This window comes from Gallinula chloropus, assembly GCF_964237585.1.
Source record: "Gallinula chloropus genome assembly, chromosome: 3".
NCBI classification, from domain to species: domain Eukaryota; kingdom Metazoa; phylum Chordata; class Aves; order Gruiformes; family Rallidae; genus Gallinula; species Gallinula chloropus.
This window is the reverse complement of record NC_140087.1, coordinates 14,870,211-14,892,021: the sequence shown is the minus strand read 5'-3', so window position 1 is coordinate 14,892,021 and position 21,811 is coordinate 14,870,211. Positions and strand designations below refer to the sequence as shown.

Here is a 21,811-nt window from a genome sequence, read left to right as displayed (position 1 = left end):
AGGTTCATGTGTTCAGCCTATTGCAAAGCGCATTTGCTTGCATTCTTCCTGTGCAGCACAAAGGCAGCATTAACAGAAATGATAAATAGTTTGATGAGCAGGCCAGGTGGCATAGCAATGACTTGCAAGACTGCTGAGCTGGAGACACAGGTTTTAAAACAAACTTGGGGCTCTTGCTTCCTGGACTGGTTGAAGTTGAACATGTCGAGGAGGTAATGTGATTGATCTCTTTGGAGGAAGATGCCAGCTGGAGAGCTCACAAACTGCTCCTTCAGGACTCTCCTTAAAGATGAATTGATGGCAGCTTCTGAAAAGAGTTACTCACACCGCATTCTTCCCAGCCATTCAGAGGTAAGACTTGATCACAGTGGCTGCTAAAAGAAGGAATTGAGAGTTTAAAGGGACAGGAAAAAGGTGTCCCTGGTGAAAGAAACTACAGGAAGTACATTCCCAAACTGCAGCTATTATTTCTATACTGTTGTAAAATAGATATTTTTTTTTAGGAGCTTGTCCACACAAATGGTTGTTTTGGGGTTTTTTTATTTGTTTGTTGTCTTTTTTTAAACTACCCTGGCATCCTGTGATGCTAATAAAACAAGGGGCCAGCATTTCATCTTAGAGCTGTGCTTCCTTTTATGTTGTAAATAAATCGCTTTAAAATATTCTAGGCTGAAATGTGTACTTTTGCATTGACAAATATCTCCTCAAAAATCGTGGTGAAGAAAGGACTAACTTTATCCTTAGGTTCATTGTCCTTGTAGATCTAATATTATGTTCCTCCCTTCATTGATTCCTCTTTTTCTCACTGGCTACACGAGCTACATACATGCCCTTTTGAAAGTGTCCCTTGCTGATCCAGACACTTTATTTCTCAGTGCCCAACAGTTCACCACTTTGATCATGAATAGCCAGCTTGCCCATTTCCTCATTTTGTTAGTGAGAAAAAAGTGTGCAATTACAGAAATACACGCCTTTCCCTTCCCTAGAAAGAAAGAAAACACTGTATTTTCACTGTAGGCTACATGCGATCCATTGATGTTTACCCTGGGAGGTGACTGGGGACAGCAGCAGGGTCAAGCTGTTTTGTGTAATGGTTTCTGCTGCATTGTGTGTAACAGCTTTTTTTTTGTTGTGCTGAGCCACACCTCCTCCGTCTGTCCCTGCATGGATGCAGGCCTGCTTCCCCCTCAGCCAGGGTGTGCTGTAGCAAGGAGCTGCCTCCCCCAAAGTTGGCCTCCCCAGCCTTGCGTGGTGGTTGGTGTGTTTCTTCGATACTTTTGAATAGGGCAGCTGTCTCCCATTGGTGCTTACTGGGATTTTTTTCCCCTGCCATTAAGGTTGGCTCAGCACTGGCTGGAGGTGGCTGTGTCCTGTGTGGGGTATGTCATGGTGGATCCCCTTGTGCCTTGCACAGGTGGTATCTCTGGTGCCTTCATCCAGATGTAACAGAGGAAAAGTTACAGCTCTTAACTTTATATAAGAAAAGTACTAGGTACAGCGTGGAAGGAAAATTTCAGCCTTTGATTTATATTTGCAAGAGCCTATTTTTGAAGTGCATTCCAGGCCTAGAAACCCTTTACTTAGTCTCAGTTCCCACGAATGCTCAATAAGGAAATGCTGCTTCTCCGCACTTTACCCACCAGTGCTCTGACAGAGAAAAGTACCAGAGAGACGTGTGCTCAGCGCTACCTGAATTTTTGTTCTGTGAGGTGCTTCTCTGCAGGGAGAAGCTGTAGCGTGGCTGTGGTAGTGGTACTTGCCACCCATGACACAGCTTCACAGTAACTGCCAAGCGGTATCTCCAGGGGGCTCTGTGTGGGAGGCAGCAGCCTTTGCAAGTGAGGGAGTTTTGTTTTCCAAAATAGTTCCCGTGAGAGCCTAGCAAGCTGGAAACTGTTGAACTTGTGCCAGCAAGGATTTATTTTTTTAAGTATGGATAAGGATGAACAAATATTCTTTTGTAGTGGATGGTCTGGTGGACTACTGAAGTGAGTTCTTTAGTAGACAGGAACACATTTTGTGCCTGGCATAAATTATCTGAACTTAAGATCTGGTGGCTGGAAAGACAATGAAAAATATATGTTATAACTCTAAAAATGGAAGTATGTTATAACTGTGACTATTAATAATATTAAATATTCTGTTATATGTATAAGCTATGAGAAACAGTATTACCCATTAAAAGCTTTCCTTTAAAAGGTTTCTTTTTCATTTCCCTCTTATGAAGACAGAACAAAATACTTTGAAATATAAATTTGAAATGTCCTTGCATCTCAGATCTGCTTTATCTTTAAAATAAGGTAAATAAAATAAGCCCCTTTGTGGAAGCTCATTAGTTACCATTTATCTGTTCTTACAGTTATTGAAGACATTGATCTTTCTTCATTTTCTTGCATGCATATCTGTACTACCTGAGCTCTGAGGTCCAGTCAGTGCACTGTACAGGTGCACTTTCACAGGTTTTTGTCCCATCGTTCTCATGCTCAGGTTCCTCTGGTAGCTTCTACAGATTTTTCAGTCCCTTCACAGTATGGTACTTGGTTTATTGCTCATCGCTTCTCTCTTGGATATATACGTAGCCTAGCAAACAGACACTATCCTCATGATAGTATTCTCCTTGGTGGTTTTTGATTGCTCTGGTATTAGTTCCTGCAATTGTAAATCTTCTATTTCAAGTTTTTGTGGGATTTCCCCTTTCTGTTGGGTAGTCCAGTCATGATATGATATGAAAAGGAGAACTTCCTCTTTTTAATTCCTGACCAGCCCAATTAGGTTCTTGAGGAGAGCATGAAGTGCCACAAACTTTACTCATCTTCTTGGGTAATGCTCTGAAACTTGGAAGAAAGTTGTTCAATTGTTGGCTCTTACACCCTGCAGGGCTTTGTCAGTAGATGTAAGAGTATTGTAAGACATATTCTTCAGTCTCCTTCCTATAAGCCACAAAACTCTTCATACCATTGTGCAATAACAAACCTTGGCAGCAAAAGATCAAAACTCTTATTGCAGTGGTGCAAGAAATGGGAATAGATCAAGGGACCTGTCAATTTGCTTAGTAAAATTTTGGAATTTACGGACTTGCTATAGAGGTAAGCAGCCGCCTTTTGATCCTTCCTTCCATCCCACCATAACAATCTTAACTGTCTATCCTGTCTCAAAGGGTGTGGCAAAGGTGATTAGTGTAACAGCTGAGAATATGAATAAAGTGTATGAATCGGGCCCTTCTAAGTAAACATAGCTTTTGAAGGAGCAGTTTGCAGTCAAGAAAGAACAATCAGATTTACTTTTAATTGTTGATAGATATTAAAAATATTGAATCTGTTACTTCTATAGAACTTGAACTATATAATCACTTTAACATCTTCTAAAACCCAATTAGGTTGAAAGATGCTTCCACAAAGTTTTGTTCTGGAGTGGCTGAGTCCAGCACTTGCACAGTAGAGTAAAGCTACTTTTGCCTCTTGCTATTCTTGAAAAATAGTTCAGTATAGACGTAAAAGAACAGGGAATAAAGCCCAGGTGTTTCCTTTCTCAAATGACTGCAATAACCATAATAATAACAAGTGTGATTTGTCTTGTACTAAGCGACTCCACCTGCAGATTTGGATAACTGCACTTATGAATAATCTATAATGCCTTATTCATTCTTTGTCTCCTGTATAAAATAAAAATTGATTCTTCTGGAAAAACAAAAAGTTAAATATATCTGAGATTACAAAAATCCTGAGGGAAAAGTCATCATGTTATTATTCAAAACCAACTGGGAGATTGAGACACAGTTCTGATTTTCCTTGTTTTGAGAAGATGCATATTTTGTAATCATTGCTTCCATTTGAGACTCAAACAGCAGTGCAATTTTGAATCTCCTAATCTTCAATCTCTTTTAGCATATTTTCACCAGTAATGTTTATTTTTTTAAATGGCTTTCAATTTTCTGTTCATATCATGGGTATGATTTTTCTGAGCAAATTGTGGACTTCTCATCTTTGGCAGTTTGTTTAATGCTCTCCCATTGAGGGATCAATACTTGTTTTGAGAAACTGATTAGAATCTCTATTCTACCACACATTTGTGACATAAAGCTGTGTTGGAGAGTTTCATGTTGTCTTAAACTCCCACACTCACAGTGGTTTCTAGTTGTGATCTACTATAAGGAATGACTGAAGAAGGTTTGTGGTAAATGTATTCAGCATGACATGTAAATTTTTCCACTAAATATTACTTGGAGGTTAAAATACAGTTTATCCCAGAAGTCCATATTAATATCTGAATACTTCAGGGGTACAAAGTCCCAAAGATGTCTGTCTATCTAGATTCTCGCCCCCTACTTAAAATCTGCCCAGCCTGCCCCCTCCGTCTTCTTGCTCTTAAGTGTGATGTCTGCAGTTCACATACTGACAGCTCATATATCAGCCTTGGATATGGTTGTTATACGGCAAAACACTTTTACAGCACTATCTGAACTAATGTAATGATATAGGAAAACTGTCTTTCTGTCTGTCTTAGTCATGTTTGACTGGCGAGCATTAAAACCCAGGATTTTTGTTCGTTTTGATTTGTTTTCTGGCAGTGTGTTATACTACATGTCCCATATTGCCACTTTTGTGATTTGTAGTTCTTAAGTGGAAATACATGGATATGAGAGCAAGTGAGCAAGTGACAGAGCTTTCCCTTTGACCAAAGGTTGCTTTGAAATGTGGTCCTTCCCTCAATCTGAAATAATCTAAGTTTTTCTGGCTGCAAGGGAACACTTTCTTTGTTTTTCTTGGTCTTAAGGAAATGGGAAAGACTTGGGGATAATCCTAAGTGGTTTTGTTGACATCTTGTTGACAGATCTGTTTGGTAAGATGGTTAATAGCTATGAGTATGGTATGTCATTCATTTCAAAGTTTTGCTTTCATGTTATTGTATCAGATCATCTGCAAATGGCATTAATATGCAGTAGATGTATAGATTGAGTTAGAAAAGACACCTTTTATATAGCTCTTAAGTATATTTAATCAATAATATTTAGAAATTAAGTCTTAAATCCATTAAATACATGAATTAATTTTATGTAAACATTCTAGAATTTGAGGTAAATATGGCAATTATTTTCTGAAAGTACTATTTTTACAACCATGTAGATGTACATCTTCCATTTACTTAGAAGTCACATATACCCTAGCTATTCTGTTTTTTAGCAAGCAGGGACCAGGTCTGGTCTTGAGAAAATATTACAGTTTTAGTATCTGTTCTGCCCTCAGCATCTCTACCAAAGATTGCTGTTAAATATAGTGATGTTTCTATGGTTTTTTTTTTTTTTTTTAATGGCAGCTTTTATGTTCTTTTCAAAGCAAAACAAGCAAAAGAAAATGAAGAAAAGAAAGCAGGGCAAGTCTGAAATAAGACTACTGGATATAGTAGGAGTCAAAATTATTTACAAGCTATTTGTGCTATAAAAATTTTCCAATTGTCTTTTAGCAAGCAATAGCAAATAATCTGGAACATGTGGGATTATATTTTATCCCCTCGAGTTAAAATATTTTACTATGACCTTAAATTTTAGTATACTCTTATGCACAATAAACCAATAATATTTGTTGAGAATGTTTCTGTGTGAAAGGGATATTATTGAGAAATGGTGGTGAAATATGAGATACTGTATCTGTGACACAGATTTGTGAGTGAAGAAAAAATTCCTCGATGGGCTAAATAGCAAGACTGTCCTTCACCACTCTGCTTTTGGCTGTAAGAGATGTACTGGGATATTCTGCCAGATCTGTACAACTGCAGCCTTAATTTAGGACGGTTTTACATAGTTATCTATAATTCCTTTTCCAGCTAATTTCAGCAAAAACTGTTGAGAAAATAATGTGGAACCTTTGCAGGGACAAAAAGAGGGAATGGTGGAACAGAGAAGACTGATTTTTGTCTTTCAGACTTATTCTCTATTGGTCTGGTTCTGTCTGAAATTATTAGACTGAAGTTTTTTGCAGTCTAAAATCTTCATAGCAAAAACACCCATAGCAATACTGTTATTAAAATGTCTCAGAACATTCTATGTTGGAAAAAGCCTGTAATAAATACTGTCAGAGGTGTTCACAATTTCTTACTGATGCTATAGTGTGGTTCCATGTTGCATTACAACATTATCTCATGAAATCAGATCTGTAACCAGGAAGAATATTTGGAGATATAAGGTAAAATACCATGGTTTTTTAATACTAGATGGTGATGCTCATGATGACAACTAAATAATAATTAGTGATTTAGATTGATATTTTTGATATAGTGATGTGAGCTATTTCAGATTTAAGAAGTACTTTATGCCTGGATCCCGCTGTAAATGAATTGTTAAACAGAGCTTACATGTCTTAGCACTTGGGTGTATTATATGTGTGCACTGCAAATATTGTGATGGACAGTAACCCCTGTTATTGCCACTAAGTGGACCATGGTCCGATGCAAGAAGGAAGTTAGCACAGCAGAATACTTTGGTATTTCCCTTGGCAAACATAAAAATAAACAGCTACTATATAGCAGACTTGTTTTTTCCTTGTTATTTTAATACAGTTAAACTGAGCAAGCAGTGATCTGCAAACCACACCACACAGTTAGCTGATGTAAGCAATAAGAATTTTTGAAATTTTTTCCTGCATCTAGTTCCATAATAAAAATAATTAAAAATGAAATTGTAGAGTATTGAAAATTAATGCAATGGCATGAGTAATTTATTCAGTCTTTCTGCTGCTGCATATGTTTGTTTTGTTTCCTGGATAATCAAGAAAAAAACCCACAACAACTCACATGATTTATATGAGAGTGTTTTACAGTGCTGAGATGATTAACAACTTTCTATATAAACCTGATAGATTAGTTGGGAGATGGGTTAATCTGATTGCAAACTAGTAGTTTGGGAGATTGGTTAATTGAATTAGAATAATTACATACCTTCTTTGAAGAGGAATATCATAGTTGCCTGGTAATGCTAAAGGAAGATTTGTCGGTCTTAAGGTAATCCTAACTGAGGCTGCCTACTGTCTGTTAATATTAAGGAAAAAGAAAGACTTGAATGATAAGTGTTATGAGTTCTAATAATTAATTTAATTTTTTTTTTTTAATAAAATTTTTATGTATGGGTTGCAACCTACTGAGAAGGGAGAAAAATTCAGGAAACGTTGAAAGTGTATAGTAAGTTTTCCTGCTAGAAAATTATCTTTTCTTTTGACTCCTCTGTTTTCTTTAAAGGCCTTATTCGATTACAAGAGCTCATCAAAGCTCCATCACGATACAACCTGAGACTAAAAATCCGTCAGTTACCAGCTGACACAAAAGATGCAAAGCCATTGTTAAAGGAGATGAAAAGAGGCAAAGAATTCCATGTAATCTTTGATTGCAGTCATGAAATGGCAGCAGGCATCTTGAAACAGGTAATCATGTTTAGACTACATTTCCTAGCAGACTGTACATTTTGAATTGAAAACAAAATGTATTTAAGATTTGGAAATATGTCTGTCATTAAAGATACATGAAGGGTATTGTTGCAGTTACAATTAAAATTGCTAGTAAACATACATGTATCCTATAATTTCTTTGCTTTATTGTTCATTGATTAAAAGGCTTTTATTAATTCCTAGTAAGTTTAAACCTCTGCTGGTGATTTCTGCTCTTTGCTAAACATCAGCCTGGTTAGTTACTCTAGTCATTTACCCCAGATCATTAAATGCACATTTAATTATTTTAAAAATGCAGGTGGAAAATGTGTTGATGGCAATGCAAATCTGTAGTACTGACAATAACTACATCAAGATATGTTATTTATACTGTGCCTAGTAGCTTTTAGGTGAAAGGAAACTTTCAAAGTATACAGAATTGTGAAAAACATATAGCTAGAGGGAAATGGGAAGAAAACGAAAAGCATTGTGTCTCTAATTGTGCCCCAGGACCCAAGAATGAGCCATCAACTTTTTAAAATCTACTTATAAACTGTTGTATCACACTACTCTGCTCATCCTAAATATTATAGAAGGAAGATAGAGGAACAGTTCTTTTAGGAATGTTTATATCTTTATACAGTTTCTGTAGACTTTTAGCAGTATTGCAATATTGCGATGTTTTAAGTATGTCTAAAATTGGTAGTTCTGCAGGTGAATGTAAGCTCTTGCTGTCAAAATTGACAGGAAGGATGTTAAGACTATTTATTATTTAGTTCTGTCATTCTAAATCTAGTGTTTACCAGTATGTGTTGAAAAATATTAATTAAAAAATCTTTATACATTTTTGAACTACTAATTAACCAATTGTTACTGGTAATAGAGTACTTCAAGAGATGTGACAAGGGGTTTCTTCTTGGGAGGATGACTGGAAAGATGAACAATGAAGTTGGTGCAAAAGAAAATGAGTTGGAAATAAAAGAACAAAACAAAACAATCCCTGTACCTTACGAGGCCAGTGAAATAACTACTGTATTCTGGCCAAAGCTTCATCATCAAAAAAATAAATCCCATCATTCAGGCAAGCATAATTAAATTAAGGCAAATCTCAGTGGTAACTACATCACCAGGAAACAAGGGAAGCAGACGTAATTTAAAAGGTTAGGAGAGCACTAATGTTAAGAGCAGAGAAATGATGGTGTTCTGAAGAGGAAAAAGGAGTGAGATCTTCTGAGAAGTGCTGAAAGTGAGAGAAAGAAGACCCAAAAACCACAATACCAGCATGTAGCAGAACCAGGAGCATATATAAAATGTTCTTGTGTAGAGATTCTGTGGAGTGTGAAAGACCTGATGATTGTAAGCAGTTAACATACAGGTGACTGCAAATGTGTTACGTATACAGAGGAAGATTCCTTGTCTTTATTTTAAAACAACAACAATATAAGCTCTTTAAAAAAGCTAACTATGATTATAGTTATACAGTTTCTTATGAAGCTGTAGTATTTCTCATGAGATAATGGTTTTCCTGTGCTTAAGAGAATTTAAATTGCTATTGGGACAATATACAGTAGTTCTAAATATTGTGGAATTCTAAATAAACAGGTACAGGCATGCTTTGGAAAAGCATTGTTGCAGTTTTTGTCGAAGTCTTGTCTAAAATATTATAAAATCTGATCTGCAGCTCATATTTCCAATTCACTGAAACTTTCAATTTTTCTTTGGAAAAGAACATATAGACTAGTTATTTAATAATTTTTCAGACAATGTCACAAGTGAAAAGGTTCCTACAGCTTTCAGAACTCTGATAGTTCTTTAAGGATAGTTTAAGGAGCTCTAACTGGCAGTGACTTGACAAAAAATTCCGTTAATAATTCCTGGAAAGGAAGAAAATATTGCTTACTTGTGTAGATTTCTAAATGTCAAAAATAGTTAAAAATCAGTATACATAGTAAAATGTTTCAATGAATCATATTATTCTAAGGCAAATTTTGTGCAGAGCATGAAGATACATGCTTTTCCAGTGAAAATGCCCTTCATGAATAAAAGTGATGATACAATCATACTTCATTGCTTTAAAATTGTACCTGCAAATATTTGTTCTTATGCTGTTAAAACTGTGAACATTTTAAAATGCACAGTGATCAAAAACTATTTGGTATTATGTTGTTAGCAAGACAGATTAAGGTATTTTATGGACATTTGAGTTTATGGAGTAATACAATGAAGATTGCTTCTTCATTTTTACTGAAGTAATGTGTATCTTGCTGTTCAGGACTTGATTGGAGTATTTTCTTCTATGGTTGAAAAAACGTACACACATATAACACAAGCTTGGGTTCCTCTTTTACTGCTTAGTATTAATCAAAATAGAAAAAATATTTCCTATTAGGTTATTCTTTTTAAGGGTTGGATTCAATAATGAATGAAAATATTGTGAACTTAAATTTTGTGTGGCAACTTAATGCATCTATTAATATGTAAAACTATAAGCCTCTTTCACATTTACTGCACTAAACAGTCTAATAATATTCTTTCTATCGGATGATCTGGTTCATAAATTCCTTTAATAGTCAGTAATCTGCTCTAACTGCTAGCAAATGACTTGCTTGACCTAATTTTAGTGTAATTCCAACCCTATAGTCTGATCCCGGTAGTGTTCTTTTGCAGCTTTTCATTTGCCATGTAAGTGTGATAAAAATGTATTATGTGACCTCAGAAAAATTAATCTTTTGTTTATTTTTTTTAAGGCTTTGGCTATGGGAATGATGACAGAATACTATCACTATATCTTTACCACACTGGTAAGTGGCTTATAAAAACATACTTCTGGCATCTAACAAAGATGTTACTTTGCTTAATTATGTTACATGACAAAGTGAAAAAGGTCTCTCTGGAATGGGATGTGAGTACAAGGTGTTTTCTCTGATGAGTGCTCCTACTTTCAGTGAAAACTCATCAGGATAGTTTAATTACTGTTCAGCAGTGTTCCCTGGAAAGTGGCCAACACAAAAAAGCCACTGGGTCTGTAGTACTGCAGTTTTTAACTTTCAAGCTACTACCTTTACAAGGTAGTTCTTCAGTGATTCCTGAATAAATTTGTGTGATCAGCAACATTTTCTTTAACAGTCCATGTGAGCTTTTTAGGCACGTGTATTATGCATTATTCTTTGGTGTTCACTGTAAAAGTAACGAAGAAGGAATTTGATCATTCTTGGACCCTTCAGATTTAACATTTGCAATAAACCAACATTTAAAATGTTCATGCTTTTATAGAACATCACAGACATGTATGTGAAGATATTTTCTGCTACTCACCACAGCATGTCATGTTTAAAATTGGTAAAATATTACTTAGTTGCACATTTATCTGTTTTCCATTGTGCTTAAATTTACCTATTCAAATTGCAGTTCGTTAAGATTCTTCAAGGTCATTTCAAACATAAGATAGATGTGCCTTGGTAAAACCATGCTTGAAGTGACCCATGTTAAAAATCACATACATGTTTGGGTCCTTATGGAAGTTAGTCCTTTGAGGTAGGATGGAAAGTTTATCTCAGAATCTCTAAATAGAAATTAATGGAAAGTAGATGAAAAACATGAATGTAACTTGTTAAATAGAGAGCAAAATATTTTTTTGATTTTCATTTTAGCTGTAAAGGCACCATACGTTCTTTTAGAAGAGTAAACTCTGTTACAGATTTAGGATTGCATGCAAAAGAAATACCCTCACGCGTCTATGAAAATGGATTATAGATATTTCAAGGGATGTTTTTTTAAATTATCGTTTTTTTAAATTATCATTTTTTTATTGGTGCAAATTGCATATCACTTAGTGTAATGTCCATTGATATTTAATTTTTATTTTTAAAGCTTTGTTTAAAAATAAGGATTTTCTGTCATTCTTTTTTCCTCATTTGAATATTAGCACTTTTATTAGGAGAAACAAACGTTATATAGCCTTGGAGATATAAATGGATAATTTAATGTGCACAAACAGCTGATAGATTTTGTTTTTTCAGTGTAGCTTTGGAAATTACATCAGAATTTAGTTTTTATATATTAATTGCTGTCCTGTCAAATAAAACAGCCAGTGTTTACAACAGTCTTCTGCGTATTCTCCTCTTGACTGATTCAGGCCTAATGCAGTAGTTCACCAATACATATCCCTGTGTGTATTTATAATATGTCCATAATATTGTTGTACATATTTGTTATATTCCAACATGAATGTGTTTGGATCACATAATGACTCTTGAGGTTCTGACGACTTCTTGCACAGTAAACCCAGAAATTTTAAAGGGAAAGAAGTTACAACATTCTAGTTATGTTTCCTTTGCAATAAAATGTAATATTTCTTTAGAAAGAACATGAATTTGGTTATTTTTAATTAATAAGTTTAATATATTTTGATACCTTTATGTCTTGGGCATTATATATGGAAGATGTTTTTATTTATAACTAGTAATTATAATATCAAATAGTGACTGTGAATTATACTCTGGTTTTCTGTAGTCCATTAGTTAATCTTCAGTTCTATCCAGTAACCAAAAGGCATGTGTTACACCTAACAATGCCATTTCATGGAAACTTAAAATATATTAAACTGAGAGCAAAACATAAATAAAATTGAGATAAATAACTAAGTATGAATAATGTGAAGAAATTATATGTTCAATAATGTCTTACATATCATCTTCATTATGTCACTTAAAATGATCCAAAAGGAAATAGAAAATAAACCAAATGAAATTCAATTTATGATGCATATATCTAGGTCTAGATAGTCATGATTTTTTTTCCTTCCTCAATTTCTCCCCTGCCTTCATGTTCCAAACTTGATCTTAATCCTGAGTTTCCTGAAGTCCAGTACATGTTCTACATTGTTTCTATGTATTCTATCAAAGAATTGGGATAATCTTGAGTTTATTGCTTGATCTAAAATTTGATTTCCTTCTTTTTATTTATATTTCCCTCTGTGTGTGTTGTGGGCTAAATATAAACACACATACTTACTTAAGTCTTGAAAAAATATTAATAGTCATAGTTTATTCTTGCAAAGATAAATTCCTAAATAAAGATACATCCATGTTTGAAAGTATGATTGATAGTTGCGGAAAATACTTTTGGTAAAATTTAAAGCCATATACATTTACCCCTAAGATCAATGTGTTCAGGTTTCGCAGAGAATTGATACAATGATAATTTTTTCCAGGATCTTTTTGCCTTAGATGTGGAACCCTACCGGTATAGTGGTGTTAATATGACTGGATTCAGAATTCTAAACACCGAAAATACCCAGGTGTCATCTATCATTGAAAAATGGTCTATGGAGCGATTGCAAGCACCTCCTAAGCCTGATTCAGGTTTGCTGGATGGATTTATGACGGTATGAATAACAGAGTTTAGTTTGGTTTTTTTTGTATATATTTGTGAAGTGTGCTGGTTTTGGCTAGAATACAGTTAATTTTCTTTCTAGCATCTGGTGGGATGCTGTGTTTGGGAGTTAGCTGAGAGCAGTGCTGATAACACGCTGATGTTTTCAGTTGTTCATTTTTCCCTTCTAAGGAGAAAATGGGGAGGGCACCCGGGAAGCTGGGAGGGGACACAGCCAGGACACGTGACCCAAACTGGCCAAAAAGGGTATTCCATGCCAATTATGTAATACTCAGCATAAAGGGGTATTATTATATATAAATCAGGTATGAAAACACCTGAAATGTGAGAATTTGCCAAATAAAAAATTCAGGTTAGTATAACTGATCATTTAGAGACCTCAGTGAAGACTAACTGATTTCTGATAGTGTAAAACCAGGGAGTTATGAGTTTATAAACTCTGTTGGTGTTTATGTTTCTCTGATTTTTGAAACATATGTAAATCAACTTAGTCTTCATAAGGGAGTTAAAACTATCAATTTAACTCTGACATTGCATTTTCTTATTGAGGTTTCATAGAGTTCCGTTTTATTTTCTGTAGATTTGTATAATTCTCTAATTAGTATGTAATTTTCCTCATAATTATCTGACCTGTAGTCTCCCAATGTGATGAAAAGTAGGCATAAAATTTAATCTTCTCTCTTCGGAATGTTCTAAGTCAAATTTTTGAGTGTGGATCCGACTGATTTCAGTTCCTTTGTTTCAAGGTTACTCCTTACACTTCACTCTCCCTTTAGGGTTTTGTAAAATTGTTTTTATAGGCTTTGGAAAACCAAATTTAAACTATTTAATAAATTCTACCATATCTAATCATTTTCTTATTTAATACATGTTGACTTATTCATAAAACAAAGACATTAAACCAGTTCAATGATTTTGGAGAGTACCTACAGTACAGTTGGCTTTGTTCTTTCTGTGACTTCAGAAATCTGTGGAGATGTTGGAAATATTTGCCATATTGTCTGTCAGACTACACGTTTTATTTACAGACTGATGAAAGGTTTGCTTATATACATGCTTGTGAGATTCAACTAGTTATGATTTCTATTAAAGTCTGAAGTAATTGGTGACTTTGAAATCAAACTGTTAGAATACTTTTAATATGATACATAGAATTCATGTGGAAGTCTGTGGTCTACTCTTTTGAACAGACTTTGCTACTATGATTTCCGTACTAACAGATTGGTCCTTTCATATTGTTTTATTGATTTGAGGATTATCAAAGTGGTGCTTATCCTCATATCAATAAAAGTCTAAATGTGTCGCTATTCAAATATATCTCTAATGGTCTTTTTTTCTGAGTACTCTTGGGGATCTTTATTTGATTTGATCATTTCTGAATCACCATCCTCTTCCTAAACAGATAGAAAGAAATGTATAGGGCTTTTAAAAGTAAAGATCATATGGAACTGGCACATACTATGATCATTGTTTCTTGTAATAAAGTACAGGAATATGTTAATAATTCTGTCACAGATAATAAGAAATGTTTTTAGAAAATTCCATTAAAAAAGTCAAAGACCAATTTGTTGCAATATTTAATCTTTCTTACTAGTAGAATTAGTTGTAATGTTTCTCTTTCTCATAGTGTCCTTGTTTCTTCTTGTTACTAGTGGGTGAAAAAGTCCCAATGAAAGAATGGATAAAATCTTTGCCTATTTTAAATCCAAAGATGGAGCTTTTTCAAACAAGAATGAACTTTGTAATGAATTATCACTCAAGGCTGCACTTCCTAGCTTAATTCAGCAACACATAAAACTTTTTTTCATTAGCTTTTTATATGTTTGGAAATAAAATTCAAAGTGTCTCTAATCTGTCTCAATCTGGCTGGTATCCATTAATTCATGCATTTCCCTGTTTCTCATCCTAAATTAACTTGTTAGGAGTTCAAAATGCACATTTTTAAAGTTAGGCTGTGGGCAGCATGGGTGGCTCTTAGCTTTTCAACTTGCTTCATCTATGAGAACCCTGAATGTACTAAATATTAAAATAAAAAGCACCAGGTATGGCTTGCTCAGCTGCCAGACGGTATTAAGAGGGGTTTATTTATTTATTGCTCAGTCATTCCGATAGTTTGGTTTCCTATACATCTTTTACAGGGCCGTGGAAGCTGGTGCATAAAAGTAAAGTCATGCACATTTCTGTCCATAAACTAGCTAATTATAATATATGAACAGCATTCAAATCAAAAGAACTTGAATAGCATCACTAAAGTTTTCAGGCTTGCTCCAAGGTAAATATTTGGAGTTGTATGTCACCAAAATGAATATTTGGGTGGGTTTTTTTCTTTTTTTTTTTTTGTATCACAAAATGTATGATTGATTCAGGTATAGAAACCTGTGGTTCTGTTGAGGCAACCTGTCTTGACAGTATTTTAACATTGCAGGTTGTAATACAGACTGAAACTAGTCTGAAATAGAGCCTTGTGTTAGAATGTTACAAATCAACACCATCCTGTAGGTGTCCACACTTGCTCCAGCACGGGGCTTCATCATGGGTAGTAGATGGGATCTCTGCTCTCTGTCATTTTCCATGGGCTGTAGGGAGACAGCCTGCTTCACCATGGTCTTCTCCATGCACTGCAGGGGAATCTCTCCAGCACCTGGAGTGCCTCATTCTTCCCTCCCCTTTCCCCTTCACTGGCCTTGGTGTTTTCAGAATTTCTTATATCTTCTCACTCCCTTCTCTGGTGGCAAAATGAAGCTCCTTGCATTTCTTTTTTCTCTTGTATGAGATTCAAGGAGGCACTATGACCATCAGTGATTTTCTTGGTCTTGGTCAGCAGCAGGTTGAGCCTTGAGTCAGCTGGTGTTTATCAACCAAAACAAACCCATATCAACCAGAATGAAATAAAAACATTTATCAAATTTAGCTTTTATTTCTTAAAAAAGTTACATTTGAAAGCATTCATCCTAATTTAGCCTGGAGAAAAATTAAGTAAATTGGATTTTCCTTCAAGATGGAAAAACTACTTAATTATGAAAATTGAGTATTTTTGTTAAATTCGAGCAGTATTGTTATCTGTATTTTATTAATGGAAAGGTGTTCTGGAAAACAGAGTAGTGAAATTCTATTTTCAAAAAACTTTACTTTAGTATACCGGACTTCTTATTTTCAAACCTGTACAAATACCATGCAGAAAGGAAAACAAAAAAAAATCCCCTTGAGCCTAAATGCACTTCTATGTTTATCTATGACAACCACGATTCAGACCAAGCAAAGTGGAGCATGAATAAAGTGATATGGATTCTGAATTCTTTTCCTCTACGTCTATTAATCTTTCACAGTTTTCTGTGCCTCAAGTCAGAATTTAGCATGCATAATTAAGATGACCTAACAAGCTCTGCTGCTTCATTAATGAAAGTTTTCCTTACTAATTGCTTTTGCCTATCATCTTATTTAGCTATCTGCTTTCATCTTATGTAGAAAATAGTATACTTTTTTCTATCCTAACTTAATTCTATAGTATTCACTTTGATAGCTGTATATGTCAGGTACAGGCAAGTGCTGTGATGCTTGATGAATGCTGTAGCTAAGGTCAATATTAAAATGTTTCCTCCAAAAAATCATAGTTTGGGTCTGATATGTTTTGCAGACTTACTAAAAGAATGGAGGATTATGTAGTTGTGCACTTTCTCTTCACACTCTTAATTATCTTTATTTTTTACATATTTTTAAATTTCTCATTTATTTTTTGGAGATAGTGTGCTTTTCAAACTTAGATGGTCTCCACTATGAGACAGTATTTCTTAGCAAGTAAAAATTCAGTATAATAAATTATAGGGTGATACTGAATACTGAGGGTGAAAATGTAGGGATTTGTAGCATAGCAGGATGTTTCATTTCTGTGCATGAGATTTTAATCTGATTCAAAAAAAACCAAAAGAGGGATGAGATTTTATGAATAAAGTTTTAAAATTTTTAAAAGCTGGTGTATAAACTTACTCAGATAAGGAGAATAGATACAAGGATATTTTCTTCAAATATATAGTGTAAAAAAATGCAAAACTGACCAGGAAGAATGCTATATTCATACATTGTCCTTCATTGACAGAATATTTAAATGTATTCACTCCACAGAGCTGTCTAGTAAATTAATTTTTAAGCTAGGCATTGAACTAGATTATCTCCAAAGGTTCTTTCCAACCTTTATCATTGTGTGATATTGAGGGTTGCAGTAAAAATGCTGAAGTTATAATTCCATAGGATTTTGAGAATGGGAACGAAAGAAAGAGTAGTGATGGATTTGTAAATGCATAGGTGTTTCCCCCTAATTAGCTGTCCATATTTGTACATTCAAAGACTTGGAGGACACATATATTCCTTATTCTCTGTCTCCTCTGAAAATTCTACTAAGTGACCTTTCAATGGTTTGGTTTGTATATTGCCTTGTGAAGTCTAGTTTATCTGAATATTCACCTTCTCAGCTTTGCAATTATGCTTAATATTCTCAGAAGTTTTGTTGAATCCAATGGTAAGACAAAAAATTGTCAAGGAAAAAATGATGGAAGAGTGAGTATGGCTGAACAATTATGGTGTGTTTTCAGTTGCATTAAATTAATTTGAAAAATCCTAAGCCACTGTCATGAATAGGACCAATGAATGAATGCCATGTTAAATGGCTCACTGTAATCAGATGAAAGAGTCCAATAATCACCAGAGCCTCTTTGGCTTACTTTTGTTAAACTAATTTGGTTAAGCTGTTGGAAAATATACTTTTTTTTTCCATTACAGAAAAGATTGGAAGAGATTATGATGGTAAAGGATACCAATACACTTGTAGTTTAAAGGTTATCTGAAACTTTAAAATCTAGAGCTAGAAAACATGAATAAGGTTTTTTTTTTTTTTTATCACGACATAACTAAGACCTGATGATTTTTTTTTCAGGAAAAAGATAACTTCTGTGTGAGATAATTTGACCTGAATGATATTGAAGACACTCTTCTACTTCTATGAAAGACAAGTGTCTATTTCCCAGGTTCAGTGACCTACTCGGACAGGATACCAAACCAAAATTAAGCCAAACAAAAAAATCTACACCCTGCCCAGCCCCCCCAAATCCCACAAAAAAAAACCAAAACCAAAAACAAAAAAAACCACACAACAAAAAAAAACCACAAGAATTTGAATTTAGGTGTCTGATCCATTTTAATCAAGGTTTAGATGAACAAAATTAGCCAAGGAAAAGTGTGAATAAAAAAATACAGTAGTGACGAAAGAAGAGACTAGATTTGAACCAGTGTTAAAATTAAGCTCTTAATTAGTAACTCAAAAAATCGAGGAGATAAAATCTTGAAATATTTTCTACTATCACGACCAGTGTTTTGTATACTTAGTTTAGTTTATTTTTAAATCTATTTTTGTTTCGTGACTTAATTTATTAGTTGTATGCAGTGTTCTCCAAATTTCACTGTATTGCTTTCCTGGCAAAGGAAGCAAAAAAAATTACGGTGTCATTCAACATTTTCTTTCAGCACAGTTCCAGAGTTTGACTTGTCTTCATCCTTGATTTCAGGATTTTCAATGGCTGCATAAACTAATACAGATAGTGAGGTGGTTATGCTGGGTAGAAACTGCAGTAAGATATACAGTTCTAAAATTATGTTTTGTTTTACTTCAGGTAAATAGACTTTTATAGTTACTTGGGGGGAAAATTACATTCATTGCAAGCAAAGTATTTTTAAGCTGATTCAATTCGTGCTTTAATGAATTTTAGGTGTTTCTTGGGCATTGCTAATAGAATCTACAGCTGCTTTATATTCTTGCTAATTCCTTAGAGTATATTTTGATTTAAAAAAAACCCCCACATTATTTTGTACTTGCTATACTCTTGATTTGAAATGGTAATCTCTTTAATTTAGTAATGACATTATTTTATAGAAGATAAGACTTCCAATTTGTTGAATAACTTGTTGCAAATTAGTCATTTATTTCTGTTAACAGTAAAAGCGTATTTGTGAAACTGCAATTTCTTATCTCTACCTAACAATACTGAATTAACAGTTATATATGAGATAACTAATTAAATAATATTTTAGTAACTGCTAGCAGGCACTATGAATGGACAAAATGATTTTATGAGGAAAAAGGTGCTGTTGAGGTTCCTGAGGGTGAAAAGATCCACAACAATAAAAAAAAAAGTTCATTATATAAATACAGACTCATACTCTGATTTAGAGCTTCAAAGGCAATAGCTTGTTATGTAGACAGCTTTATAATTATCCCTTTAGCAAAAGGAATTTTCTGGATTTGCTGATGAGATGTGTTTAGTAAAACACTGTGGCAGCAAATGTGTACTTCAAAGGAAATACTAAACAATTACTTATTACTGCATTACAAGCTAGGAATCTCCCTTAGGCACAGTTAACTTCATGAGTTTAGGGACTATGCAGGATTTCATGCTGTAAGATGTTTTAGAAATGATATGTCAGCTATTTTGAGAATAGAATACGTTATTAAATATTTGACTCCTTCATGTAGTTTTGGTATTTTCGGAATCAGGATCTATCAGAAACTTGCAATCCTATCCCGAAGGAAGATACGCCCAAGTGTTGTGTGGCATTTAGCAGAAACTGCAGCTTCTCTCCTATGGAAGACTTCATAGAATTATTCCAGATGTGATTTGAGGATTTATGCATATATTTATAAATATAGTAAGATTAACATGGATTTATATGCTTTCATGTTAGAATTCTCCTGCTACATCTTTATAAAGTAATAGGAGCCCAGTGTGCCAGCAAGTAGGGGAAGGACACAGTTTGCACAATCTGCACAAGTTCCCTATGCGGTCCAGAAGACTAAATGAAGCACAGGTTGGTTTTTGAAAGAGGAACTTAAGTGCCTCTTCTCACAAAACATCGAAGTGTCTGCACTGTATGAAATGTAAAGCCTGAGGACTATGACCCAGTATGCCTACTGTAATCTCTCAAAGATGATAGCTTTCTTATGATATGCGTTCTGAAATTCAGTTAAATTTAGTTATCCACTGTATTTATTGTAACTTTTCAGGAAAAGTAACCTAAAGCAAGACTGCTTTTACTCTGTTTCTTTGCTGTAGTGGTTAAAGAACGCTGCCTTTAGGAGCAGCCTAATGAATTAAAGCTTGTAATCAGCAGACTTATTTGCAGAAATGAGCAACTGCAGCAATCATTATCGCTACGGTTGTAGGATGTGGAATGGTGACAGTGTAGCCATGCTAGGATGAGCAGAAATATAAATCATTCAATTTGTGGAGAGATGGGACCATCAATTTAGCCTTTATTGTGTGCTTGTCAGCTTCACAGTGGCACTGCCTGTTAGGGCTGGTATATACTCAACTGAATAATGAGGTTTAAAAGTATTTTCTGGGTAAAATCTGGTGTAATCTGGACAACGCTTAGTTTGCTACATGTATGGTAATTCGGATGAACTGAAGAGTTGATTCCCACACCCAATGAAGTATTAAATACTATATACCGTAATGGAATGAAAAAGAGTGAAAGTCATATGTAAATATTTTTTTCTGAATATTCATGTGGTTAATTTGGGTGTAGTTTGGTAAGCTCTGGGTGTCTTCATTACGTACTTCTGACTTATGAAAAACAAGCGTGTGTTATTTCTTTCTGTTACTGATTAATGTTGAGTGCTAGACTGACTGAAAGGGCTGGTAGAAAGAAAGCGCTTCTGGGTATACCATCCTCTCTGTTAAAGACCTGAAAGGGCATGTGCTTGAATGTTTTTCCCTTTTTTTTCCATTTCCAAATGTATATAGATTTGTCTAATAAAATATATTACTTCTCCCTGTAAATACGTTTTTGCTGCTTAAGTTGCAGCACTCTATTTCTAATTTTAAACAGGTTCACAGATTCACAGAATTGTAGGGGTTGGAAGGGACCCCAGAGATGAAGTCCAACTCCCCTGCCAAAGCAGGTTCCCTAGGATAGCTTGCACAGATAGGTGTCCCTCAGCCTATCTTTCCTAAATAGCAGGTAGCCATCCATAACAGCATTCCAGTCATCCAAGCTGTCCCATTATTGCAATGAGATTGTGGCTTTGCACAAAGATCTCTAACTCTTCCTGTTTATTTCCCATGCTGCACACATTAGTACAAAGACACTTTAGGGAGGCAGTAGGTGTAGGTATCCCTCAAAGGACACAAGAAGATTTTGGGTGGGCAATAGGCAATGGTACCTCCTCCTAGGAGTCCTCACGAGGTCCTACAGGACAATCCAGAGATTTTTTTTTCCCTGTAATCACCTAGAACAACAACATCCCTAAGCCCATCACTGTCCCATTGATCTCTACACTCTTTCCCCATCAACTCAAGTTGAAATCTCTGAACTACTCACTCAACCTCAGAAAGCATCATTTTATTCCATTCCCTCTTCATACCTAGTTTAAGCATTCCTATAGTACACACAGACTTCACTAGGACTCCAGATAAGGTATACAGTAATTTCTTAAATTCATTTTTGTAAGGAATAATACTGTTTTTTATCCAAATCATAAACCCAATTTTAGCACTTTCCAGATGCCACTGGATATTGTTCCTGGCCTCTACTTACCCCTCCGGAAGACCATAGGTCTCCTATAAATCCAAACTCATGTCTGCCTACCTTTTGCGGATGCTTCACGTATGCTTGAATATTAAAAATCGTACTGTATGCCTGCATTTAGACCACTTAATCAGCCTCCTAACTAGAACTGTAGCAGTGAATATGTTTTCAACTTAAATAGTCTATTGAGAGAACAGTTGCCACAAGCACACATGCAGACCTATTAAAGAGTACCTAGGAAAATTCATGCATCAACCTGAATCTGCATGTGAATATCGTTATGTCAGGCTGGAAACAAAATTAATGTACTTTCATCATTAAATATTTTCTTTGTGAATCCAAGGCCTCTGCTGTCCCAAGCTACATTCAGCATAGGAAATAGGTGAAAAAAAAGCACTGAATGCACTGAAGAGAATTCACTATCATATTCC

The 21,811-nt window shown here is 34.8% G+C and overlaps 1 protein-coding gene across 1 annotated transcript in view; it reads left to right on the top strand.

Annotated features, from left to right (window-relative positions):
* The window catches only part of GRIK2 (glutamate ionotropic receptor kainate type subunit 2), a gene marked incomplete at both ends in the record, with an annotated part of 375,780 nt that overhangs the window by 143,010 nt on the left and 210,959 nt on the right, over positions 1 to 21,811 (top strand). Inside the window, 3 exons of the mRNA XM_084262244.1 lie at positions 7,228 to 7,409; positions 10,160 to 10,213; positions 12,625 to 12,798. Of these exons, the coding sequence (XP_084118370.1) occupies positions 7,228 to 7,409; positions 10,160 to 10,213; positions 12,625 to 12,798 (410 nt within the window). The remainder of the gene's footprint in view (positions 1 to 7,227; positions 7,410 to 10,159; positions 10,214 to 12,624; positions 12,799 to 21,811) is intronic.